Genomic DNA, 25083 nt, shown 5'->3' with positions numbered 1-25083 from the left:
TTATGCTCAGCACTTAATGTTTCTGGAACTAACCCCATGAAAGATTCTTTCTTTCTTTCTTTCTTTCTTTCTTTCTTTCTTTCTTTCTTTCTTTCTTTCTTTCTTTCTTTCTTTCTTTCTTTCTTTCTTTCTTTCTTTCCCTTCCTTCCTTCCTTCCTTCCTTCCTTCCTTCCTTCCTTCCTTCCTTCCTTCCTTCCTTCCTTCTTTTCCTTCCTTTCCTTCCTTCCCTTCCTTCCCTTCTTTCTTTCTTTTTTTTTTTTTTGGTATTTCTAATGCTTCATTCTAAATGAAAATTAAGAAGCTATAAAAGTATGATTATGGAGCAGAAGGCACCCATTGTAGGTTAAAACTGGCCCATTCTCTAAGGGGCACAAGGACCACACCCACAGAAGTGAGATTACCAACAGCATGTCATCTACTACCTGAAATTTCACTTTAAAAACAAATTTAAGGGTACATTGGCTACTGATGACCCCTTACTCGGGGAATATAGAAGAGAAACCATCTACAGGTGAATGTGTGTGTGTGTGTGTGTGTGTGTGTGTGTGTGTGTGTGTGTGTGTATGTGAGTTGTAGGGTTTGAACTCAGGGCCTGGGTGCTGCCCCTGAGCTTCTTTGTGCTCAAGGCTCTGCCACAGCTCCCTTCCCTGAAGCAGATTCTTTGCAGTCTTCTTGTAAACTGTTACCCACTTGGAGGTGCTTCTAGGGGGTGCTAAACTTCCCTACCATAAACAAAGTAATGTGACTTTATCAGAATATAGGGAACAGAATTTCCCTTAGAGCTGGCCATCAATGGCCATTCAAGCTTTCCCAGAGTTGCAGGCTTCAGGACTAAATTTAGCACTCAGTAGTCATCAATATCATGTTGGCTCTTACCAATATCATGTTTTGCTCTTCTACATTTTGTCTTACTGTACACTCATTTATTAACTGAACAAATATTTGCTGTCACTGTATGTCAAGGACTAATCCCAGCATGTATAATCTAGTATTAAACTGAGTAAATACTGAAGGGAGATGATGCCAGACCTTGCAAGTGTTAGGAAGAGTAGAGAAGGTGCTTGCGGAAGGCTTATCTGAAGGATAAGAGGAGATCAGAAGAAGTGGAAGAGCCAGTCATAGGAAAATTTGGGGGAAGAACCTTCCAAGTAGAAAGACTGAAGCCTTGTAATGGGCCCAAGTGTGTTGAATCTAGGCCAGTGTGACTGGAATAGAGAGTATGGGGGAGGATGGGCTTGATCATGCTGGGGCATTTAGTCCTTGCTGAGAAATTACAGTTGTCTTCTTTTTTTACCCATAAGTATGTGAGTATATGGAGGGGAGGGAGGCTTTGAGGAGTAAAATGGTATGCCCAGGAATGCAACTCACATCTAACTCAAGTCTTCTAACATCTAGACCAATGTTTGGGTGTGCATCTCTGTTTGCTCTTCACTCTCTGAGTTTCCTAGCTTTTAGCCCAAATTATTTCTGGATGTATGGTGTCAATGTGTAATTCTTGAAATCAGTGCTGAACCATTTCCAGTTAATTTTAGAGACTCTTTAGAAGTTGTTAACCCATCCATTCTTTGGCAGTCACAGTTACTGCAGCATTATCAAGAACTTAGAATCTGCTGTGCTTGATGGCTTCCTGCCTGTACTAGCTCCTCAGAAGACTTAGATCTGATGATCTTGGTTTGAAGCCAGCAGAGACAGGAAAATCCATGAGACCTATCTCCAATTAATCATCAAAGAGCTGGAAATGGAGCTGTGGGTCAAGTGGTAGAGTGCCAGTCTTGAGCAAAAAAGCTAAGGGACATATCCCAGGCACTGAGTTCAAGCTGTTGTACTTGATGTGTGCGTGTACACGCACACACACACAAATGCACGCCACACTCACGTACACACACCCCCTGACAGATCCCCTCAAAAAACATAATTTGATAATTGAATCTCTATATTAATAGCATAGTTGTGCTAATGGAGGTGGCACATTTCTTGATTTCTAAAACACTGAATTTTACAAGCTATTCTGTAGTATTTGATGTGTTAGAAAATTGTAGTCTCTTGGTTGGCATATTGAACAAGTAAGTATATGTATGCTATAGCATCTAGGGCATTTACTTAAATTGCTTTTTTGGAAAATAATTCACTGGAAAGTCCAAAAGGCATTTACTGTGTATAACTTTCTGCCAGTATTTCTTTTCTTGCTTCTGTTGTTGGTTATTTTGATGTAAGAGACCATGTTTCTGTTAAATTGCTGCCTTCCTGTAGTGAAATATTTTTAGATTTGGATTTGTACATTAACACTGAATTGAAGTAACGGGTTACTAAATTCAGGATGAAAAACAATAGAGATTAAGGTTATTCTTCCTAAAGTATTTTGGGCTATTAATGGCTAGTAAGCCTAAAGGTTTTTGTTTTTTTAAATACTAGATTACTTTTGAAATTGAATTTTATTGACAAGGTGTTGTGCAAAGGGGGTACAGTTACATAATAAGGGAGTGAGTACATTTCTTGTGATATCTTACATCCTCGTTTTTCTTTCCCTTCCCTAGATCAGGTAGGCATATATACAATATCCAGTGTACCAAAATCATATACAGCAACCATGTAGGGTATGCCAAAGGAAATTCACCTAGAACTTTAAAGGTAATGTCAATAATAGAATCCTCCTGTGTCATCCTCTTGGAGTTGTTTTTGCTTATCCTCGTCTTATATGGTCATGTGCACATAGCTGTTGAGCTATTGTGATCCTCTGATAGGTCTATTCTAGACCTTTTTATGTTTAGCAGTTGTTTGGTTTTACATACATAATGTAAAGTCGCTGACCCAAATATGTGGAAATATCATTTGAAAAGAAGTTTGTTGTTTTGTAGACCTGGTGTCTCCTGCTCCCTCCCCCCCCCGCCCCCCGCCAACACTCATATATCAAGAAGACCATGCCCCTTTGTTCTCTGTGTTCTAGGCTTGTCTTGCTCAACATTTGTTCAAGTTCTGACCATTTCCCCGCAAATACCAATATTTTATCATTTCTAATTGCTATGTAGTATTCCATTGTGTATAGGTACCACATTTTTTTAATCCATTCATCTGTAGTGGGGCATCTGAGTTGTTTCCATATTTTGGCTATTGTGAATTGTGCAGCGATAAACATGGATGTGCAGATGTCTTTATAATATCCTGAGACCTGTTGTTCAGGATAGATGCGTAGGAGTGGTATGGCTGGGTCATAGGGTATGTCTATGCTGAGCTTTTGGAGGAACCCCCATACTGTTCTCCAAAGTGGTTGTACTAATTTGCACTTCCACCAACAGTGGAGAAGGGTTCCTCTTTCCCCACATCCCCTCCAGCATTTGTTGCCAGAGTTCAGAGTATAGGCCATTTTAACTGGAGTGAGGTGGTACCTCAGGGTTGTTTTTATTTGCATTTCCTTTACTGCCAGGGATGTTGAACATTTTCTCATATGTTTCTTTGCCATTTTTATCTCTTTTTCTGTGAAGTCTCTCTTTAGCTCCTTTGCCCACTTAATAATTGGTTTACTGGGTTTGGAGGGGGTTAGTTTTTGGAGTTCTCTGTAGATGACTGATATTAGGCCTTTGTCTGTTGCTGTGTTGGTGAGTATCCTTTCCTGGCTGTCTTTCTAGTTTATGTCTTTAGCTGTGCAGAAACTTTTTATTTTGTAGTAGTCCCACTTGTCGAGTCTTTCCCCTATCTGTTGTGCCCCTAGGACTATGTTCAGGAAGTTCCTTCCTGTTCCTATAAGTTCTAGTGTCTCTCCTACACTGTCCTTCAGTAGTTTCAAGGTTTCAGGTCTGATGTTGAGGTCCTTAATCCATTTTGAGTTCATCTTGGTGCATGGTGATAGGCTAGGGTCCACTTTGAGTTTTCTACATGTGGCAGCCCAGTTTTCCTAGCACCAGTAGTTGAAGAGGCTATGTATTTTCCATTGTATGTCTTTAGCTCCTTTGTCGAATATCAGCTGACTGTAAGAATGCAGCTTTATTTCTGGGTCTTCTATCCTATTCCATTGGTCTTCAGGTCTGTTTTTATGTTGGTACCAGGCTGTTTTTGTTATGATGGCTCTATAATAGAGCTTGAAATCTGGTTTTGTGATTCCTCCTGTGCTGCTTCTTTTGCCTAGAATTGCTTTGGCAATCCTAGGTCTTTAGCTGTTCCATATGAATTTATGGGTTGTTTTCTCTATTTCAGTGAAGAATGTAGCTGGGACCTTGATGGGGATTGCATTGAATTTGTATAACATTTTGGGCAATATGGCCATTTTCACTATATTGATTCTGCCTACCCATGAGCATGGGAGGTCTTTCCATCTCCTGGTGTCTTCTTTGATTTCCCTTTTTAGATTTTTATAGTTCTCATTAAATAGGTCATTCATGTCTTTAGTTAGGTTAATCCCTAAAATTACTTTTTAAATGTCACTCTACATTGTTCTCTTGACCTAAAGTTTCCATAAGTTTCTTGTCAGTTGTAAAGAAAGAAAGAAAAGGAGTGTACAGTCTTACTGCTAAAGGCAGAGTTTATGGGTTCTGTTTCATGAATTCAAATAATGAAATGAAAAAATGTTCTGACAAAATTAGAACTTGCTTTAGGACACAATCAATACAGCATTTTAACAAGCTTAGTGTATTTGAAAAATATGTATTCTGTAAGGTTCTCAAATATTCTGATTGTATTACCACTGCTAACTGTGGCAGCAAAGTGTAACAATATATTTAGTCAATAAACCTAAAGCTCTGATTAAACCATAATTAAATTTCCAGAAAAGTTATCTAAAAACTGAATAAATATATTTTTACATTTGTCTCGGCAACAAAAACCTGTTAAAGAAAACAGTACATGGGATAAAATCTCAAATGATTTTTACCATGGCTATGTGTTTTAAATTAAATTTGTATGCCTGATTTTTTTCTTCTCCCTTTTAACTTTTTTTTTGAAGATAATTCTTAGTGTTTGCAGAACATGGCAGCTATGGTGACTGATTAAAAGGTACATGAGCAGACCCCTGGCTACTTTGGAGGCTCAGGTAAAGTAGTTCAAAGCCCTGTCTGCCTCCATATACTCGAGGCTAGGAGGTGCGCAGGGTCACATTTTTATTTCCAGTGTGGGCTACCATCCTATGCTCCCTGCTACCCACTGTCTTGCTGTGTGTCTGAGCACAATAGGAATTGCCATCTTTTCTAATTTTTTTAATTTTTTAATGCAGGGGCTTTTTTTAGTCCTGGGACTTGAACTCAAGGATAGGGTGAGCTCCCCCCCTCCCCCCAAGTCTAGTGGTGTACCTACCAGTTGAGCTGCAGGAATGAGTAGTTTATTGAAAATAAGAGGTGCCTGGACTTTCCTGCCTGGGCTAGCTTTGAACCACAGTCATCAGCCTCCTGAGTGGCTAGGATTAAAGTCATGAGCCACCAGTGCCTGTCTTATTTGGAAAGGAAGTTGAGGCACAGGTGAAATGGATTTCCAGAAGATTCAGAGCGAATCAGGGATTAGACTGCTTCTGAAGCCCAGGCTTGCTTATTTCTTAGTCCCTTCCAGTCCCTCTGGTGAATAATTACAGTTGGGTCTAGAGAAGCTTTACGTGAGAAAGACCTAAGAGTTCCTGCCTCTTTTCTAGCAAACACACTCCAGCTGTACTTGGCATTTTCATTTTTTGCATCAGACACATGTACCTAACAGATGAGCCATGTGAATAGACAGCTTCCTCCCTCCCTCCCTTCATCCTTGGACTGTAATCTGGTGAGGTAACTGATAGATCTTTAAACCTCAGTCATTAGAGCATATCTTTGTCTTTGGTGGGTTTCATTGCCACAATTTTGTGAGTGTATTTCAATCACCTCTGAAATCTCATTTTAGTGTTGTTTATAAGACAGTTTGTTCTCTTTCCATGTAGATCCCTTCCCACTACCTCCTCCCATCCATCTTACTTTAAAAACATGCACTTGGCATCATTAAGGCCTTGTAGTACTAAATGGATTGGAGAACAGGACCTCCTCTTGACTGTTTCAGAGGACTCTGCAAAGCAAAATGTAGCCTTATCTTTGAAGGTGCTCATTCTAATACAGGTTATATGTCATTGGAAGTCTCCAAAGATATATGAGAAAGAAACTGATGTTGTCACAAAGAACACATTCAAACAGATTGTCAACCCAGGCTCAGTGCCTGTGCAGAGAAGTCAGTCACATCTCTTCCAGTGTTGGTGGAAGGCAACTGTATCCCCAGGCAGTACAAGGGGTGATGGTGGCTTGTGTTTGAATGTTAAAGGAAAAAGTCTCTCCTGGTTTATTCTGACCCTAGTTGTGATGTGCTCATTCCATGAAATCTGTTATGCACAAAAGTGCACAAAATGAAGACAAAGTGCCTCTCTCCAGCCTGACAAAAGCCATTCCTTTGTAGAATGGTAGCTGCAGCGAAAGTAAATAAATGAATGGACAGCAATCACAGCCTAGTTGATGAAACTGTTCAATTAAAGCACAGGCATTTACATGGTGTAATTTCCCTAAATTGCCAATGAGCCCCTTTAGACACAACCAGTGTTCAAATTGATTTCAGCATTGATTTTGGCTGAAGCTGATAAATTTCTGCTTGTTAGTTAAAGTAATTTTGCAGAAGACTTTGTACTGCAGTATTGAAGTGTTCATTTAGCTGATGGTTAAAAGAGGAGTTATTTACAGAGGCCTCTACTGTTGTTCTGAGATGGGACAATTCCCCAATCATCTTTTACTTTTAATTTTTTAGGCTTCAGTATACCAATCAATAGGTGATTGAAACTGATTAAAACTTATCCAACCATCTGCCTATGGCAGTTTAATTAGAAGCTGGGTGATTCTTAAATTAAAGTTGTCTTATTTTCATTGCAGAGCCATCTTCCAGAAGAGTAGGGGACTAACTGTGCTGAAAACTTACAAGTTTGGATTTGTGAAAGAATCTCACAAATGCTATTCCTAAGACAACTCAAAAATGAACTCAGGGGCTTTTGGAGATTAGAAGGAATAATATGCTTACATGTCCTGTCAAGGAAATTTTATTTTTGGGCAAGAAGTAACCTGCAGTGTAGTAATAGATATGAATGCTCAGCTGTTTGTGATAGGTGTAAGTGAAAGCACTCTTAACAACGCAGGGTGATATTGGCCTTTGTGATAATCCTGTGCTATCCTTTTCATGAGCTTTGAATAGTTTTGTTTGTTTGTTTTTGTGCCTATACTGGGGCTTGAACTGGATGCTATCCTTTATAGCTTTTTTTTTAATTTTTTTTTTGGCCAGTCCTGGGCCTTGGACTCAGGGCCTGAGCACTGTCCCTGGCTTCTTCCCGCTCAAGGCTAGCACTCTGCCACTTGAGCCACAGCGCCGCTTCTGGCCGTTTTCTGTATATGTGGTGCTGGGGAATCGAACCTAGGGCCTCGTGTATCCGAGGCAGGCACTCTTGCCACTAGGCTATATCCCCAGCCCCTATCCTTTATAGCTTTTGTGGTCAAGTCAGGCACTCTGACTTGAGCCACAGCTTCACTTTAGCTTTTTTTTTTTTTGCCAGTCCTGGGCCTTGGACTCAGGGCCTGAGCACCCTCCCTGGCTTCTTCCCGCTCAAGGCTAGCACTCTGCCACCTGAGCCACAGCGCCCCTTCTGGCCGTTTTCCATAGATGTGGTGCTGGGGAATCGAACCGAGAGCTTCATGTGTAGGAGGAAAGCACTCTTGCCACTAGGCCATATTCCCAGCCCCCTCACTTTAGCTTTTTGATGGTTAATTGGAGATGAGTCTCATGAACTTTTCCTGCATTGGCTGGTTTTGAGCTATGATCTTCACATCTCAACCTTCTGAGTGGCTAGGATTATAGGCATGAACTACTGGCACCTGGCTGTTTTTATTGTTTCCATTAATGTCTTGATTAAGGTATATCCACTGAATGGAAAGGAGGTATTTTCACATGTCCATGTTGACTTTTCAGCAGCACTGTGGCCAGGAATACAGAAGGCAGACTTTTGTCGGCCCCCAGGTCCCCCTAAAGCTTCCCATACTCATTTTATCTAGTATAGGCCAGTTTTTTGAGTTTTTAATGGAAATGGGTTAATATTTCTGTCATGGGGACATATTACATCTGGTACTACGGGGAAGAAGGGAATAAATGGCTCACTTTTCAGAGGTGCATTTACTCTTTGACCCACTAGGGTACTGTTTAGTGTTCTAGAAGAGGTAATTTAGTAAATTGTACCCCAGTGGCCTGAAAAAGTTAATGCAACTCTGAAAAGTGACTCATTCAATCGATTTCCTCTATTGCTTTTAAAAACTCAACATTGACCATATCCAGAGAGCCTTGAAGACTGGAAATGGAGCCTCTAGAAACAGCCTGTTTATGTTCACATGAAGATTATTGGGCTGGATCTGGCTTCAGAGGACCAAAATCCACATTCTGCTCCATTGCTTAATAGGCATTAACCTCACTCTGCCTTGGATTCTCACCTGTAAATTTGGTATAAAATCTCCCTGGCAAATTTTTGTGTAAAGCATATGGCGTCTTTATTCTTTTTGAACAGTATTACCCCCTCCCTATCCCTCCCCCCCCGCCTTTGCTTTTATTTCAGTTGTGTATCTTTTGCCTTTCTTTAGCCCATTACACTTTTAGCACCTTTGATGATAATGAGATAGGTCACTATAACTAGGTTCCCTCATCTCAAATGTGTTTAAGCTATACATTAAAAGACTACTCTAGCTCGGCACTGATGGCTCATGCCTATAATCCTAGCTACTTAGGAGCTGAGATCTGATGATCAAGGTTCAAAGCCAGTCTGGAGTCAGGAAAGTCTGTGAGACTCTTACATCCAGTTAATAAGAGAAAAAGCCAGAAGTGGTGCTGTAACTCAAATGGTAGAGTGTTTGCCTCGAGCAAAAAGCTTAGGGACAGTGCCCAGGCAAAGAGTTAATTCCCAGGACTGGCAAAAAGGGAAAAAAAAAAAAAAAAGACTAGATAATGTGGCAGTGTTAAAAGCTTAAACCAGGCAAGTCAATTTAGAGAAGAAATATGGAGTAATGATCACATTAACTTTGAGGCATATACAAGAGTTAAAACAGACATATAACCTCCTACCCCTCCCTTCTTTTTTGGCCTAACTATCCTTTTTTATGCTGATTATTCTTTTCTTTTTGCCAGTTTGGTTTGTTTGTTTTTTTGCCAGTCCTGGGCCTTGGACTCAGGGCCTGAGCACTGTCCCTGGCTTCTCTTTGCTCAAGGCTAGCACTCTGCCACTTGAGCCACACAGCGCCACTTCTGGCCTTTTCTATATATGTGGTGCTGGAGAATCAAACCCAGGGCTTCAAGTATACGAGGCAAGCACTCTTGCCACTAGGCCATATTCCCAGCCCTATGCTGGTTATTCTTGTTTGCTGTTTGAGTGAGTTCCTGGACTGAGATCATCCTATTTTAGGCTCTCTGCCATAGCTGAGATGACAGACAAACACCACCACACTCAGTTTCTTTTATTGAGATGGAATCCTTGTGAACTTTTCTGGTTGGACTGGGCTTGAACCAAAATCCTCCTAATCTCAGCCTTCCAAGAAGCTAGGATTACAGATTTGAACCATCAGTACCCAGCATCTTATTTCTTTTTAGGGAATAAGTACATAGAGAGGCGAAATGATAAACTGTAAGGCTGTACTTGCTTTTCTCTGACTGAAAAATCTTTCAAACCCAGCCAAGTTTCCTATGTCCTGTGTTAGATTGATTTATGATCCTTGTGTACAGTCAGTATCTTGAAATTAATATCTGCAACCTAATAAAATGTTTGATTTGGTACATAAACAGTCTAGGGGGCCTTGTTGCTTAACCACAGATTATTTTGCAATCAGTAGTCAAGCATCTGTAATGGAGTTTTAGGCAGAATTGAGGTTGGCATAGACCACCATTCGAAATAGAGCAGTTTACATAAAAGCTTCTTTTACAACTGCTGTTTACTTTCGACTTTCTATTTTAACAGCTAGAGCCTGGCTAATGTGTTTATCTATTATGGAAGGCAACAACTGTCAGTGTTGATTGCTCTGAAACTGTTTGATTTTTTTTTTTCTGTGAATGGCTATGGCTATTTTAGTCTTTGATGATACTCCTTAAAATTCCACAGCTTGATTCTTCATCCTAAACATGTTAGCAAAGTCTAAATCCCAAAGTAAATCTAGGGAAAAAAGTCAAGCAGTAAAACAAAATTTTTGATAGCTGACCCACAGTGAGCTTATATTTGTTTACTTTGAAATGCCATTGCATTACAAAATGACCTTCAGAGGACTTGAAAATTAATCTCACAAGGTAACAAAAGATTTTTGTTGGGGCTGGGAACATGGCCTAGTGGCAAGAGTGCTTGCCTCATATATATGAAGCCCTGGGTTCGATTCCCCAGCACCACATACATAGAAAATGGCCAGAAGTGGCACTGTGGCTCAAGTGGCAGATTGCTAGCCTTGAGCAAAAAGAAGCCAGGGACAGTGCTCAGGCCCTGAGTCCAAGCCCCAGGACTGGCAAAAATAAATAAATAAAGGAATGGGGGAAAAAACACAAAAGATTTTTGTTTTTTGTATACAGTATTCAGTGTAGTACTTACGTAGTTGGCTTTCGTGTTTCAAAGATGGGTTCTGTTGGTTTTAGATTTGTTTCAGAACTGTTGAGCTTTATATTTATACATTTTGGAATAATGAAATACAACCAAGTCTCGGGTTCCCCGTTTGAAGTAGAGACTCCCTCTCTGTGGTGCTTTAGTCCTCTGGTTTTCTGCCCTCGCCTTCCTTTTCATTTTAGTTTTTTTTTTTTTTTTTTTTTTTTTGCTTAAGTCCCTTTATTAGAATTTTTGTTATGAAAAATTTTAGACATATATAAAAGTAGAGAAAAGAGTATGATCAAATCAAGTGTCCAGTCTGCAAGCTTAAGAAGTGTTCATATATGACCAATGTTCTATTTTTCATTCTCTCCTTCTTTCATCCTACTGCACATATAGATGATTGATAAACTCCAGATTTGGAATCATTTCAATAATGAAAACTTCAGTCATCTCTGAAAGTGAAATAATCTCTCTTTCTAAAAATATTACTAGCTGGATGCTCATGTGTCACACCTGTAATCCTAGCTGAGATCTGGGGATCGTGGTTCAAAGCCAGCCCAGCAGAAAGTCCCCATGATTCATTTTAGTTTTAGTGGGTTTTTTTGTTTTTGTTTTTTAATGCCAAGGCATGAAAGTGTCCAAAAGGGAAAAGCTTATAGAAGTTAGAAAAAGATTGCCATCTTATTTTTCTCAATTATATGTAAGCACATGTTTTTGGTAAAATGTCATAAGGGGCAATGGATGTGGTGAGACATGCTTATAATCCTAGCACTTTGGAAGTTGAGGCAGAGGTATATTGATTTTGAGGTCAGCCTGGAATATATAATAGCAAGACCTTGTCTTTAAAAAAATGATATTAAAAATACCCTGGAAAACAATACCCTCTAAAACAAAACAAAACACCACCAAACCCCATTTCTTTCTAGACAAATTAAATTAACTTCAGAAGCAAAGGACAAAAAAATAGCATTTCTAAATGTGGAAATGGATGCTCCTGCCTCATATTAACTTTAAGTGAATACCATATATTTTATAAGGAAGTATATTTAATAATCAAATTGGAGTGTAAGTAGCTTTTAACATTCTATGCCAGTGAAAATTAAGGGGTGTGTAGATATTTAAAGTGGATACCTAATGAAAAATTCCATTTTAGGCAGTGCTTTGCCTCCTTCCAATCCAACTTTTTGTCAGGATCTTGAGTCAGATGTTGAGAGTTTTCTGCTTGACCTAATCTCCTGGACGTCTTGGAAAACTGTCAAATCATTGCTGAAAATCAAATAATTGACTTTATTATTTGGGAGTGCCTTATCTCTCCCATTCATTTGGAGAACTTTTCCACAATTGGTAGCACTCTGTAAATAATTTCAAAGTAATTGTCCAAGAGGAAAGTGAAAGAAGAGGTGATATTGTCCATAAAAGAAATGTGTTTATTACCTGAGTTATGAAATGACTCTTCAGTATAATATATTATAATAAAAATAAAATTATATTAAAAAATAGCCCCCCCAAAGCAACTGTCCCATCTTTTCATTAACCTTCTTTGAAATATGCCATGTAAGAAGCAGAAGTTAAGTTGTATTTAGCTCAGTTATTCTTTTTTTTTATGGCTTTGGAATTGAACTCAGGGTCTCCTAATTGTAAGGTGGGTGGTGTACCACCTGAGCCACACCCCCAGCCCAGGTTACAAGGTTTCTGAAAGAACTCCTTTTCATCCCTCACAGGGCAGTGAAAGTATTGTCATTTCAAGCGTTCCTGTTTTGTCCTTGTGATTCAAAGTCTTTTTTTTTAAAGTTTTTAACTTAAAAAAATATTTGTACAAAAGGATCTCAATAGAACATAAAAATTTATGGGTACAAGGCAGCTTGATCAGTGCCACCCTTTCCATCATTCTCCACCAGTCAGTGGCAGTCCTGAGGATTGAACTCAAGGCTATAAACTCTGGCTTGGCTTTTCCCCTGGAGACTAGATCTTTACCATTTGAGCCTCATTTCCTCTTCTGAATTTTTTTTTTAAACTGGTTAATTGGAAATGAGTCTTGCAGACTTCTCTGTTTGGGCTTGAACTGTAGTCCTCAGATTTGTCTCCTGGATAGGTAGGATTACTGAACTGTGCCTCGGAGCAGGTAGTCAGAATTGACATAGATCTTGGATATTTCAGGGCAGAACTCTCTCTTTCATTAGTCTTTGAGCAATTGTACAGGTGTTCAGAGATAAACAGTTTCTCCTGATTACACTACAGCTCTTTGAGCCTCAGGTTCTCTGTTTGAAAATTATTATTTTTTTGTGTTGGTCCTAGGACTTGAATCTGGGTGCTGTCCCAGAGATGGTTTACTCAAGGCTTGTGCTCAAAGTCTTTATACATGCATTTACTCTTAAGGTTTTCCTCCTAGAGGTAAAAGTGGGAAGAGTGTTTCCATAGTCATTTTGATGGCTATTTTGCTAATTAATTGTTATTTGAAATATATCAGTCATGCTGAAATCTAAAACATTGGTAGTCAGGCCAGAAGTCAGCTTCTTATTCTTAAATTTTGTGGTGTCTTACCATCACTAGAGAGCCACAGATGTTCTCTATTGTAAATTCTTTCTGCTTATAATTTAAAATAAACTTATTGGAGTTAGTTTAGAAATTAATATGCAGACTAGTGCTATAGAAATTAGATGCCTGGATTAATTGTACAAGATTGTACAAGCTTTATCAGAAAATATATGATCAGCTCTAGGTTATTTATTTTGTGAACAGGAGTCAGCTGGAATGATTCATATTTTTTTTAGTTCTCTTAGAATTTGAAATTCTAAGCATAATAATTTCGGTAAACACTGTAAAGTACAGATGCAATTGATGATATGCATGGCATTAATTTAAGTTGGGTCCAGATGTTTAGTTCAAGCACAGGTTGTTTCTCCCTTATGTCCTGTGTGCATATAGGATGTTCTAACCTTTAGTTTCCAGGTGTTTTTTCTTCTCACTTTTAACGATTCTTGTCGAAATACTGTATATTCACTTTGGTAGTTTTTTAAAAAAAAATGGTTGTATAGCTTTTGAATTAATTATTTCAAAATGATAATAAATACAGTAATTTTTTTCATCACCTTAGCTAGAAAGATAGATTAATAGTTACATTCTCATGCTTCCTAAATCCTTGAAGTCTTTTGTCGTTCTTTTTTTCTCATATCCTGTTAATTAATCCAGGCTTACTTTGTCACTACCTCTTGTCTACACTGCTGTTAACAGTGTTTTAGGTATTGCTAGCTCTCTCTAGTTTCTCCTCCTTTCTAGTAGTGTATAGTAATATGTAGCTGCAGTAAAGAGTTTTAATTTTTTATTGTTATTACAAAGGTGATGTATAGAGGGATTACAGTTATATGTCAGGTAAAGAGTACATTTCTTTTTGGACAGTGGTACTTCTTCCCTTCTTCTCTCCCAGGTTTTACCTCCCATCTGCAACCAAAGGTTGTATAGTTCATTTTCAACATAGTGGCTGTTGAGTACCTCTGCTGCATTTTTTCACCCTTTGTCCTTCCATTTCTGTGCCCCCGCCACCCTCCCTAAGGCAGATAAATGAACAAACAAGATAAAAAGAAAACAAAAACAGCAACAAAGAAAAAAATCTAATTTCCATTTCTAGAGTAAATACTTTTAAAGTTAGTGTCTGGTCATATCTCTGTCCTGTCCAAAAACTTCCAGTGACTTTGTATTAGCAAGCAAATTGGGTACAGGAAACTCAAAGCAGTAATAAAAGCAGAGACACTATCCTTATGAAGCCAAGAGACTGTTTATCTCAGTTAAATACCATACAAGAATCAGGGATTTATACTTTCAAAGACGAGAGAGAAAAGAGGAAGAAAAGAAGGAAAAATCGATTGTGGGATGAGGGGTTAGTTTATTATGGAGGGAACTATTTTAAGAAGAAAATTTAATCCAGAAAGGAATAGACTGAAAGAAGAAAAATAGTGACTAAGTAAACTCTGGATATTTAAAACAGCAATATTAGTAATTAATTTATGGGCATCAAAATGAATCTTAAGATAAAATAATAGGATGAGAGGGCTGATTGGAATTAAAACATTCTTAAGATTTTTATATTGTTTGAGAAAATGATAGAAATAGCAATTACCTGTATATTTTGTTAAGCCAGATAGGATTATAAAAAATCATCTGGGCAACAACTAAGACAATGAATAGGATGTATAACTTCATAATAAATAGATGAAGTAGAGAGAGAATGATTCAGCAGAGAACGAGGGATTAAATAAGTGAATAAGGTACTAGGAGTAACATGTAACTATAACACCTCTGTACTTTACCTTGACAATTAAAAAAAAAAAAAGGGTAGAAATGAAGCTGTGGCTCAAGTAATAGTAGAACACTAGCCTGGAGCACAAAAGCTCAGGGACAATGCCTAGGCAAAGCTCAGGACTGGTAGCAAAACAAAACAAACAAGAACCTGAAGGGAGAATAATTCTATTCTGAACAGAGATTATAAATTATAAGATGATACATTACATATCGACATAGAATGGACAATTTCCTAGAAAAGTACACAGGACTGTCCTAAGAAAAATGGGAAACAGAAGTAGGCCTGTAACAAGAACATTCATGCATTTAGCCAATGTTTATAAAAATGAAGAATGGACAATTTCCTAGAAAAGTACACAGGACTGTCCTAAGAAAAATGGGAAGCAGAAGTAGGCCTGTAACAAGAACATTCATGCATTTAGCCAATGTTTATAAAATGAAATATGGAAGTAGAGCAATAATAGTTAAGAAAACTTGCTTATTTAACCCATACTTATAGAATGTGGCCATTGTGGTTTTCGATATCATGGTTTTAGATGCCAGATATTCAGCAGTGACTAAACAAAAACAGACAAAATATTATGGAGTTTCCTTTCTAGTGGTGAGAGACAATAAATTAACTGTATTGGTGTTTATAATTCCATGAAGATTAAACTGAGACTAGAAAGGCTGTGTGTGTGTCTGTGTGTGTGTGTCTGTCTGTCTGTCTTTCTGCCTATCTGCATGTTCCTGGGCCTTAAATTCGGGGCGTGGGTGCGGCCCTTAGATGTTTTTGCTCAAGGCTAGAGCTCTACCACTTGAGCCACAGTTCCATTTCTGACTCTTGGGGTTAGGTAGAGACAAAAAGCTGATGGACTCTGCCTCAGATCTTATCCTCAGTTTCAGGATTACAGGCATGAGCCACCTGTGCCATGCCTAGAGTGTCTTTAAATATGTGTGTGTGTGTGTGTGTGTGTGTGTGTGTGTATACAGTAAACCTGAAAAGAGTGATGGGAAAAGCACAAGCTAGAAGTAGGAGCAAAGGCTGTGAAACTAGACCATGTGCGATGGAGCAGACTGATGACCAGAGACAGGCAAGATTGATTGAAGCAGAGATTAGTGATATCATATATGTAAGATTAAGAATTAATTAAATGTATATGGAATTGTTTTGTAAAACACTATTTAAATTATATGTAAGTGTGGAATACCTACCAGAGCTAGCATTTGTGTAAAGTGTAAAGAATAGAAAGATGAAGACGTGAAAACACCACTCGCTCAGTATGGAACACAAACACATAAGAACAGTTTTTCTGCTGAGCGATAGGGTTTATAACAGAGTAACCAGGATCTAAAAAGTAGAGGAGATTGTACAGACGTCTATAAGAATATATGTTAAGAGAAAGTGTGTTGATATTTCTAGGGTAACCTAAGGAGAATGAAACATTGACTTTCTTATTTAGCAGTAGTGGTTGTCAAGTGGTACTTGTGCTGAGATGAACACCTGTGTGTGACACTTAGCACACTAGTGTATAATCGTGTAACCACAGGCAAGAGAGAGAGACATGGTATGGTAAGAATCTAGAATCTGGATTGTGTGTGTGTGTGTGTGTGTGTGTGTGTGTCCATAGCATTTCAGATAGCTATTTTAATTCTTTGCTTTCAAGTTGGTACAATATAAGGAATATTGCTTAAGTTTTTCTTAGCACCAAACATTTTTGACTTTCGCTATATTTTTGTTAGTAAAGCTTTCTTAGGTGCTCATTTTAGCTCACATTGCCTAACTCAAACAAAGAGGTGATTTTGCTCTTTCAGTCATTTTAACAGGTCTTACTCCTAACACTTACTGGGAAAACTTTGTTAGCTTGTGTTTAATGGATGCTTACTGAATGCCAGACTCTTCCCTCAGGATCCTCCCTCTCACTGAAACCTTACAACTCTGTATGGTAGGAACTACTTTCCCTACTCCAGACTTGAGACAGGTAAGACATTGTGGGATTCATGAACAATCACACTCTCGTGGTTAAGAAGTGGCAGAGTTGAGGGCTGGGGATATGGCCTAGTGGCAAGAGTGCCTGCCTCGGATACACGAGGCCCTAGGTTCGATTCCCCAGCACCACATATACAGAAAACGGCCAGAAGCGGCGCTGTGGCTCAAGTGGCAGAGTGCTAGCCTTGAGCGGGAAGAAGCCAGGGACAGTGCTCAGGTCCTGAGTCCAAGGCCCAGGACTGGCAAAAAAAAAAAAGAAGTGGCAGAGTTGAAATCGGAACCAGGGAATGTCTAAAAAGCCCCACACCCTCTGCTCTTCTACCTCTCCAGATAGATTGACAGTGATTGCAGAATGCTTCTGTGCCTGGAGAGATTAGAGTCCTTAGACTGACTGAAATGAATCCATACCGTTGTACAGTTTTAGTTGTGTGTTTCTCTGACCTAGAATATAGTTAAGAAAACTTAGCACTGTTATACATTTCTTTTAGGTCCAGGACCTAAAATACATAGTGTATTCTGCCATGATTCCAGTTTGGGCAGATTGGGCAGTTTGGCAGATTATGTGATTATATGATCCTGGGCAAGGTATTGAACCTGACTTTGGATATTTCTGCAGTAAAAATATTTTTGACAGTTTCCCAGTAAACTCTTTCTCTGTACCATGATTCAAGATTGATGCCAGTATTTTTGTTTAGTTATCTAGAATCTGTTATACCAAAGGAAAAAAGAAAGAGCTGGGGGTATAATTCATAGTAGAGCACTGACTTACTTGGCAAGTGTGACACCCAGGGTTAAATCCCCAGCATTGCCAAAGGGAGAAAAAGAAAAATGGAAAGAATCTAAGAAAGTATGGATAGTAAATGTTCTCTTGTTTTTGTCTGTTCAAATATTCAAAAATGTATACTGGGCTACTAGCTTTTGGCATGTGTATGCGCTCAGTTTTAAGTGCTGGGACTATTCCCAGAAGGTGTGTGCTAGTCACAAACCAAATGGAACACTCAAGAATTAAGCACTAAAAATATCTCATGAAAATGCTTCCTCAACGCACTCTTTGGAACAGGTAATTACTGTGGCAACAACAAACTAATTTGAAGTGTTAGCTGTTAATTAAAACATTGTATAGTTGTCTTTTGGTGTAACCAGAGTCTCCATTCAAACTTCATTAATCACTTTACAGTTAATGTGTTGAGGAGGGTCAAGACATTTGAGACACACTCTCCAATTGAGATGCAGTATCCCTTGAAAGTAAACAAATTCCTTTCCTGCAGGTAGAATGCCATTTGTAAAATGCAGGGCCATACTCAGACCTGGCGTTGTCTTTGTTAGCCACCTCGCTTTGATGATTAAATGTTAAATTGGTACTGTCATTGCACTGTAAACCAAGCCCCACAGCATCTTTATTGCCCGAAATCGAACCCAAACTTCCACGGATGAATTAGCGTGCGTCATAATTAAATCATCAAGTCTCCCCTTTTAATTCACTTGGAAATAGGAGACCTTTCTTTTGGAAAAGAGATCGGCTTTCTTGACAAGCTAATTAAGTTGCCAAGCTGTCCAGTATGGTACATGTATTAGACTATCTGCTTATCATTCACCTATCATTGCAGCTGGGCTTAGAAGTCCAGGTGTTGCTTATTGTTCCCGGTACAAATGCTGCGCTTTTTTTTTTTTTTTTGCAACTTTTAAATCTTTAAGTATTTATACAACTATTTGAAAAAATCTGTGGTAAAATGAACAACTGTCCCCTTACATATTTCTATTTTTTTATTTATTATGTATTATATAATAATATTTTTATTTATATTATTTATTTATTTAATCAGCACTAGGGCTTGAATTCAGGGCTTCTCGCACTCAGCATTTTTGCTCAAGGCGGATGCTCTACCACATGAGCCACAGTGTTACTTCTGGCTTTTTGCTGGTTAATTGGAGATGAGTTTTTTGGGTTCATCTTCCAGGGCTGGCTTTGACCTGCCATCTTCAGATCTCAACTGTCAGTGTGAGCTACCAGTGCCCAGCTGTCAGCTAATCTTTATAACTTGCTTGTCCTTCAAATGAGTAATTAATATGAAAACCTAGCTTACCTTCTTTAATTGTCTTGACCTTTGTCCACTCAAGTAGGAAAAGCAGAATAAATGATTATAATTTTGTAAATTATAAATGATAATATGAATGGAAAAGTGTGTGTGTGTGTGTGTGTGTGTGTGTGTGTGTAGGCTAATTATAGCTACATCATTTCTGTAGGTCACTCAAAACATTTGTTAGTGATTATCTAAATATACTAAAATGTCATTATATCATACCCTTAAAACAAGTGAATGTTAAATGTAAATTATATCTCAGTAAAGCTGTTGAGAATTTAATAGAACTAAATATTTTGCTGAAACAGCAGAAGATGATCTCATTTTGGTAATAATAAAATGTGTGTATTGTATTTTTGTTTTAAGAAATGAGCGTCTTCTGATCCTGGTAAAGATATTTTGAAACTACGCAAGTGAGGAATTTCTGGGGTGCTGACTTTTGTTCTCACATATCCTTCTTGTCTTGCTCACATGTCCTTTTATGAGTATTTTTGCAGAGCAAATTCAGTTCTTTCAAACTATTTTTTGTGTTCCATTTTTATAGGCTTGCAGTTATACTGATTGTTTATGTTATATAGTTGTTTTGACGTTTTTATACAAGATTTTATTCCTGGGTAATGGTCAGACCTTGTATTTCCAACAGAGTATATATAAAAGGCCACATATCATTCAAGCACATGGTATTTTATATCTGTATACTTTGATCTTTTGCCTTTTCATGAATGTATCCCTGTCTCTCTCTCTGCTTCTGCCTCCCGTTTCGTCTTCCCCTCTCTCTCATTGCTACAGATCTAATCCATGCATGCTATGTCAGGCATAGTTTCTACACAGCCTATACATATCAGCTGAGTTCAGTTATTTTGCTCAACTGATACTTCGAACTTGCCTCTTTATTTAAAGCCACAGGTTTGAGCCTTTTCAATATGATTTTTATATGAATTATATTGGAAGGCTAGTGAAGTGGCTCAAGTTAGTACTGCCTAGCAAGAGTGAGGTCCTGAGTTCAAATCTCGGTACTATTACCACTTAGCTTGGGACTGCTCAGAATCTCTACACACACACACACACACACACACACACACACACACACACACACACACACACACACACACGTGTAAGGGATCTGGAGTTAGAAGACCTAAATGTGAGCTCTGATTCTTTCACTATGCACTTTGCCTGATTGGGCAAACCACTTTACTTTGCTGTGCTTTAGAGTCCTCATCAATAATAATATAGCATTACCTGAGGGTTAAGATAATATGCAGTGACTTACTTTGCAAGCCATTGGAATAATGTATGGAATTTACATTCCATAGAAATGTAAATTATTAACTTTCTTTTTCTTTCAAAGAGCCATCTATGTCTCCTTTCCTGAAGAAATATTTAGTTGACAAGTTCTTAACCATTTTATAGATTGTTTATTGATATCAAATAACTTTTTTTTCCCCTTTCTATAGAGCGTATCATGTCCCAAGTGGGAAGATATTAGCTGTCAAGGTAAGCAGTTAATACGTTTTATGAAATTTTTGATGCTCACTGTTTTCTTCTCAGTTAAACAGTCAAACAGTTCAGATGGTAAGTCAAGTAAGCTGCAGTCCTGTGGTGATACACAGGAAGCTGTATGTATTTTCAGTGTATATGCCAGTGTCCAGTTGTAAGCTATACACATTGTAGCTCTCCTAATTTAAAAGACATCACTTTCTGTGGTCTCGTGGAGTGGCAGAGAAGCACAAAAATCTTAGTAGTCATGTTTTCCTTCTTTATCTGTCACAGCCTGTAACTTGCCATGTCCTGTTAACATTTTCCCCAAGTGCATCTATTTGTCATTTGCTGTTCTTATTCCTGTGGCTATGGTTCTAGCTCCCAGTATCTCCCACCTGGACTTACAAAATAATTTTCTCACTGTACTTTCAGTCTTTTCTTCTGTGTAGCATTTACTTTGCCACAGATTTGAGAAATCAGATCACACATCTGACACTGAAACTGTCTTTCCTCAACGCTATCCTCAACTGCATACACTAAAAAGCCAAAGAAGCCAGGCACCAGTGCCTCACGCCTGTAATCCTGACTACTACTCTGGAGACTGAGATCTGAGGATCGAGGTTCCAAGCCAGCCCAGGGAAGGAAAAGTCTGTGAGACTCTTACCCCCAATTAACCACAAAAAGCTGGAAGTGGAGCTTTGGCCCAAGTGGTAGCCTTGAGAAACAAAGCTTAGCATCAGTGCCAGGGACAGCACCCCCACCCCACCCCGCAACCAACAAAAAAACCCCAAAATGTCTACTTATGAAATACTAAGCACAATGTTTACTGACATAGTGTGCATGTAGTAACTTGGAGCTGTTGCAGGCAATTGTATGAGATTCTCCTCACTGTTGCTGTCTTGTTTATAACCTGTAACAAAATTCAGGATCCCTGCCCTGCCACATCACTTTGAATTTAATCTTTGTTACTGGCTGGCTGTTGGTGCTTGATATCCACCATTATTTTAAATTTCATTTTTCCCTAATAGGTTGTTTATAATCCCACCTCTGACTGAGTCTTTGACAACTCTGCAGTGCTAACGCCACACTCAACACTACATTCTTAGCTAACAAACTGGTCAGTCCCTCTCAGATTGCCTCTACCTCCTGGCATCCTTTATCTCCAGTTTCTGGGCCTTTATATCTATTGTTACTAGTTTATGCCAGTTATTATGCTAGATGTTTTATAACTGTCTTTAATCCTTAAACTATGAAGTAATTCTGTTTTAGATTCAAGGAAGCCAAGACTCAGAAAACTGAAATGTTCAAGGCCAGAGAGTTAGAAACAAGTAGGGCTAATTTTTAAAACAAAATCTATCCAACTCTAAAGCTTATATTCTCTACTACTCTGTGTGAAGCCTTTATAGATGATCACCTTTGCTCGTTCTTCTGTTTTCCACCTATCCTTTTAAGATTGATCTCACAGATGCCTTTGTAACACTGTCCCCATGAGAAAGTGGTCTTTTTTTCTAACACAGTTTATAGTTTCTGCATCTTTTATCTTCAGGAAACTTAAAAATCAGAGCAATTAGGTTGCAATTGATTGTAGTATTTCTTTTTTTGTTAAGGTTAAAGCTCGTTATTTTCCTTATCATACCTCATATAGAACATGCTATATGGCTTCTTGAGATCTAGTTTTACTAACTTATGTAGCTTATGGTGCGGAGGTCCAACAGAACTCTCCCTTGGGATACTTTCTTTGGTACTTCAAGCTAGGTTCACAGAAATAAAGACTTGCAAAAGGTGGAAATCATAGATCATCTATCTGCTCTAATCTCCACACTTTACAGAAGAGGAAATGGAATTTCCAAGGACAGCATTGTGGGGACCACCCTGCGTCCCATTCCGAGCTCACCCAGTGAGGCTCTGTTGTGCCATCTTGACACTGGATTGTCATTTTACCTCCTAAGTTCCCTTTTTGGTAAGAGAATGCACTCACCTGCTTGAGCACCATTTTCCTACTGTTTCATTGATTTGTTCCTTTAATATGTCCGAAGTCTTAGCATGCAGGGCGCTGGTGGCTCATGCCCGTAAGTAATCCTAGCTACTCCGGAGCTGAGATCTGAAGATCATAGTTCAAAGACAGCCCAGGCAGGAAAATATGTGAGACAGTTATCTCCAACTAACACCAGAAAATAGGAAATGGAGCGGTGGCTCAAAATGGTAGAGCACTACTAATCTTGAGCAAAAAAGCTCAGAGACAGTGCCTTGGCCCTGAGTTCAAGCCCCACAACTGACAAAACAAAACAAAACAAACAAGTCTTGGCATGTGATGCATCAAATTCAGCTTACTTATTCTGAGACAGAGAAGCACTGTGATAAATCACCCCCAAACCTATCATCATTTGGCCTTAGATTATAATTTTTTCTTCATATTATTGTGAACAATATGTAACATAGGCTAATATTAAAATTCTTGGGCACAGTTACTTAGTTGGGAATGGCAAGAAGCCAACAGCTGTTTCTGGACAGTGTTTTGTTTTGTTTTTAATTTTTGATGGTATTAGGGTTTAAATCAGCATCTGGTGCTTGCTAGGTAGGAATTCTACCACTTGAGTCACATCCCTGGTCCGTTTTTGCTTTCAGTTATTTTTCAGATAAAGTCCTATTCTCCCCACCCTTCCCCCTCCAGGACTGGCCTCTCCCGTGTATCCCCAGCCTCTTGTGTACTGAGATTACTGCAAGGATGTGTCACTTGTCTGGCTTGTTTGTTGATATGTGGTTTTGCCTAGGATGACCTTGAACCTGATCCTTCTGATCTCCATGTCCTGAATAGTTGAGATTATAGGAGTGATTCTTAATGATAACATCTTTAAAAGGACATATTTTATAAAACAGCTGTTAGAGACCATTAGTAAATGAAAACAACTGGAGTTTACAACTATGTAGTTTGTTAGACTTACCTGTTAGACTTGTCTTTAGGGCAAGGACTGTATTGTATTTATTTTGCATCCCTAGGTTTTATAAAATCACAAAGTACTCAAACTGAGCCAAAGAAATGAATGATAGATGATTAGATATAACTACTGTAGTGAAGCTTTTTATTTATCCCTGAGTTTGGAAACCAAGGAAAAACCCATGTTGCTTACATGGTAGTTATAATTACTGAAAACATTCCACTGTATGGGGGCTGGGGATATGGCCTGGTGGCAAGAGTGCTTGCCTCGTATACATGAGGCCCTGGGTCCAATTCCCCAGCACCACATATACAGTTTGTTATTTGGAGATTTTCCAGATACCTGTTATTGATTTCTAATTTTAATCCATTGTGGTCAAACATTTTTTGTTGGGGTGTTTTTAATTTGTTTTATTGCTCAAAATATAATCAATTTTTATAAATGTTCCCGATTGACATGAAAAGAATGTATAACTATGAATATAGAGTGTTATATTATGTAATCATCAATTACATAAAGCTAGCTGATTTATTCAAATCTGTATCTTTACTGATTTATTTTCCTACTTGTATCAATTATTGGAAGAGGGGTGTTGAAATCCTAGCATAGTTATAGCTTTGTCTATTTTTTCTTATTCTTCTGTCATCTTTTATTTTGTGTTTGTTGAAGATGTGCTATTAGGTGTATATAGGGTGGTGTCTCTTTGACAAATTTATATCTTTATCATTAAGAAGTAGCCTTCTTTATCCATAGTAATATACTTAGCTCTGAAATCGACAATGTCTGATACTAATTTAACAACTCCAGCTATATTTTGACTAGTGTTAACCTTTTACTTTAAACCTAGCCTGTCTATTTTGAAGTGAATTTCTTGTGGGTAGCATCCCTTAACTTTTTTTAGCTCAAGGCTGACACTATACCCCTTGAGCCACACCCACCTCCACTCTGGCTTTTTGGTTGTTAATTGGAGATAAGAGTTTTATAGATTTCTAGCTCTGGCTGACTTCAAATTGTGATCCTCATATCTTAGCCTCTGGAGTAGCTATGATTATAGGCATGAGCTACTGGTGCTACATGAACAGCTGATCGCTGCTTTTTTATTGTGGTGCTAAGATTATTTACATTTCATATGATTATTGATATGGTTGGTTTTAAATTTATCACTTTGCTCCTTCCTTTTTTTTTTTTTTTTTTTTTTTGCCGGTGCCAGACCTGGGGCTTGAACTCATGGCCTGGATTCTGTCCTTGAGCCTCTCTGTGCTCAAGGCTAGTGCTCTACCACTTGAGCCACAGTGCCGCTTCTAGCTTTTTCTTATTAGAGGTAAGAGTCTCATGGACTTTGCTACCCAGGTTCGCTTTGGACCGAGATCCTCAGATCTCAGCCTCCTGAGTAGCTAGGATTATAGGTGTGAGCCACTGGCACCTGGCTGTTCATTGCTTTTTTTTTTTTTTTTTTTTTGCCAGTCCTGGGCCTTGGACTCAGGGCCTGAGCACTGTCCCTGGCCTGCTTCCCGCTCAAGGCTAGCACTCTGCCACTTGAGCCACAGCGCCGCTTCTGGCCGTTTTCTGTGTATGTGGTGCTGGGGAATCGAACCTAGGGCCTCGTGTATCCGAGGCAGGCACTCTTGCCGCTAGGCTATATCCCCAGCCCCTGTTCATTGCTTTTTATTCTGGCCGACTGCCTGTTATCCTCTCCCATGTTTTTAATGGTTTTTCTAGAGTTTATCATATGCATTTTAAACTTATCAAAGC

At 38.6% G+C, this 25083-nt stretch overlaps 1 protein-coding gene across 2 annotated transcripts in view; it reads left to right on the top strand.

The window, feature by feature from the left end:
- Window positions 1-25083, top strand: part of Map2k5 (mitogen-activated protein kinase kinase 5) — a 251656-nt gene that overhangs the window by 69484 nt on the left and 157089 nt on the right. For both annotated transcript variants that reach the window (XM_048332406.1, XM_048332405.1), the window contains exon 9: window positions 20371-20410. In XM_048332406.1, the coding sequence (XP_048188363.1) occupies window positions 20371-20410 (40 nt within the window). The remainder of the gene's footprint in view (window positions 1-20370; window positions 20411-25083) is intronic.

The sequence above is a fragment of the Perognathus longimembris genome, chromosome 23, assembly GCF_023159225.1.
Source record: "Perognathus longimembris pacificus isolate PPM17 chromosome 23, ASM2315922v1, whole genome shotgun sequence".
Classification (NCBI taxonomy): Eukaryota; Metazoa; Chordata; class Mammalia; order Rodentia; family Heteromyidae; genus Perognathus; species Perognathus longimembris.
The sequence above is the reverse complement of the archived record's forward strand: the minus strand, read 5'-3'. Positions and strand labels throughout refer to the sequence as shown.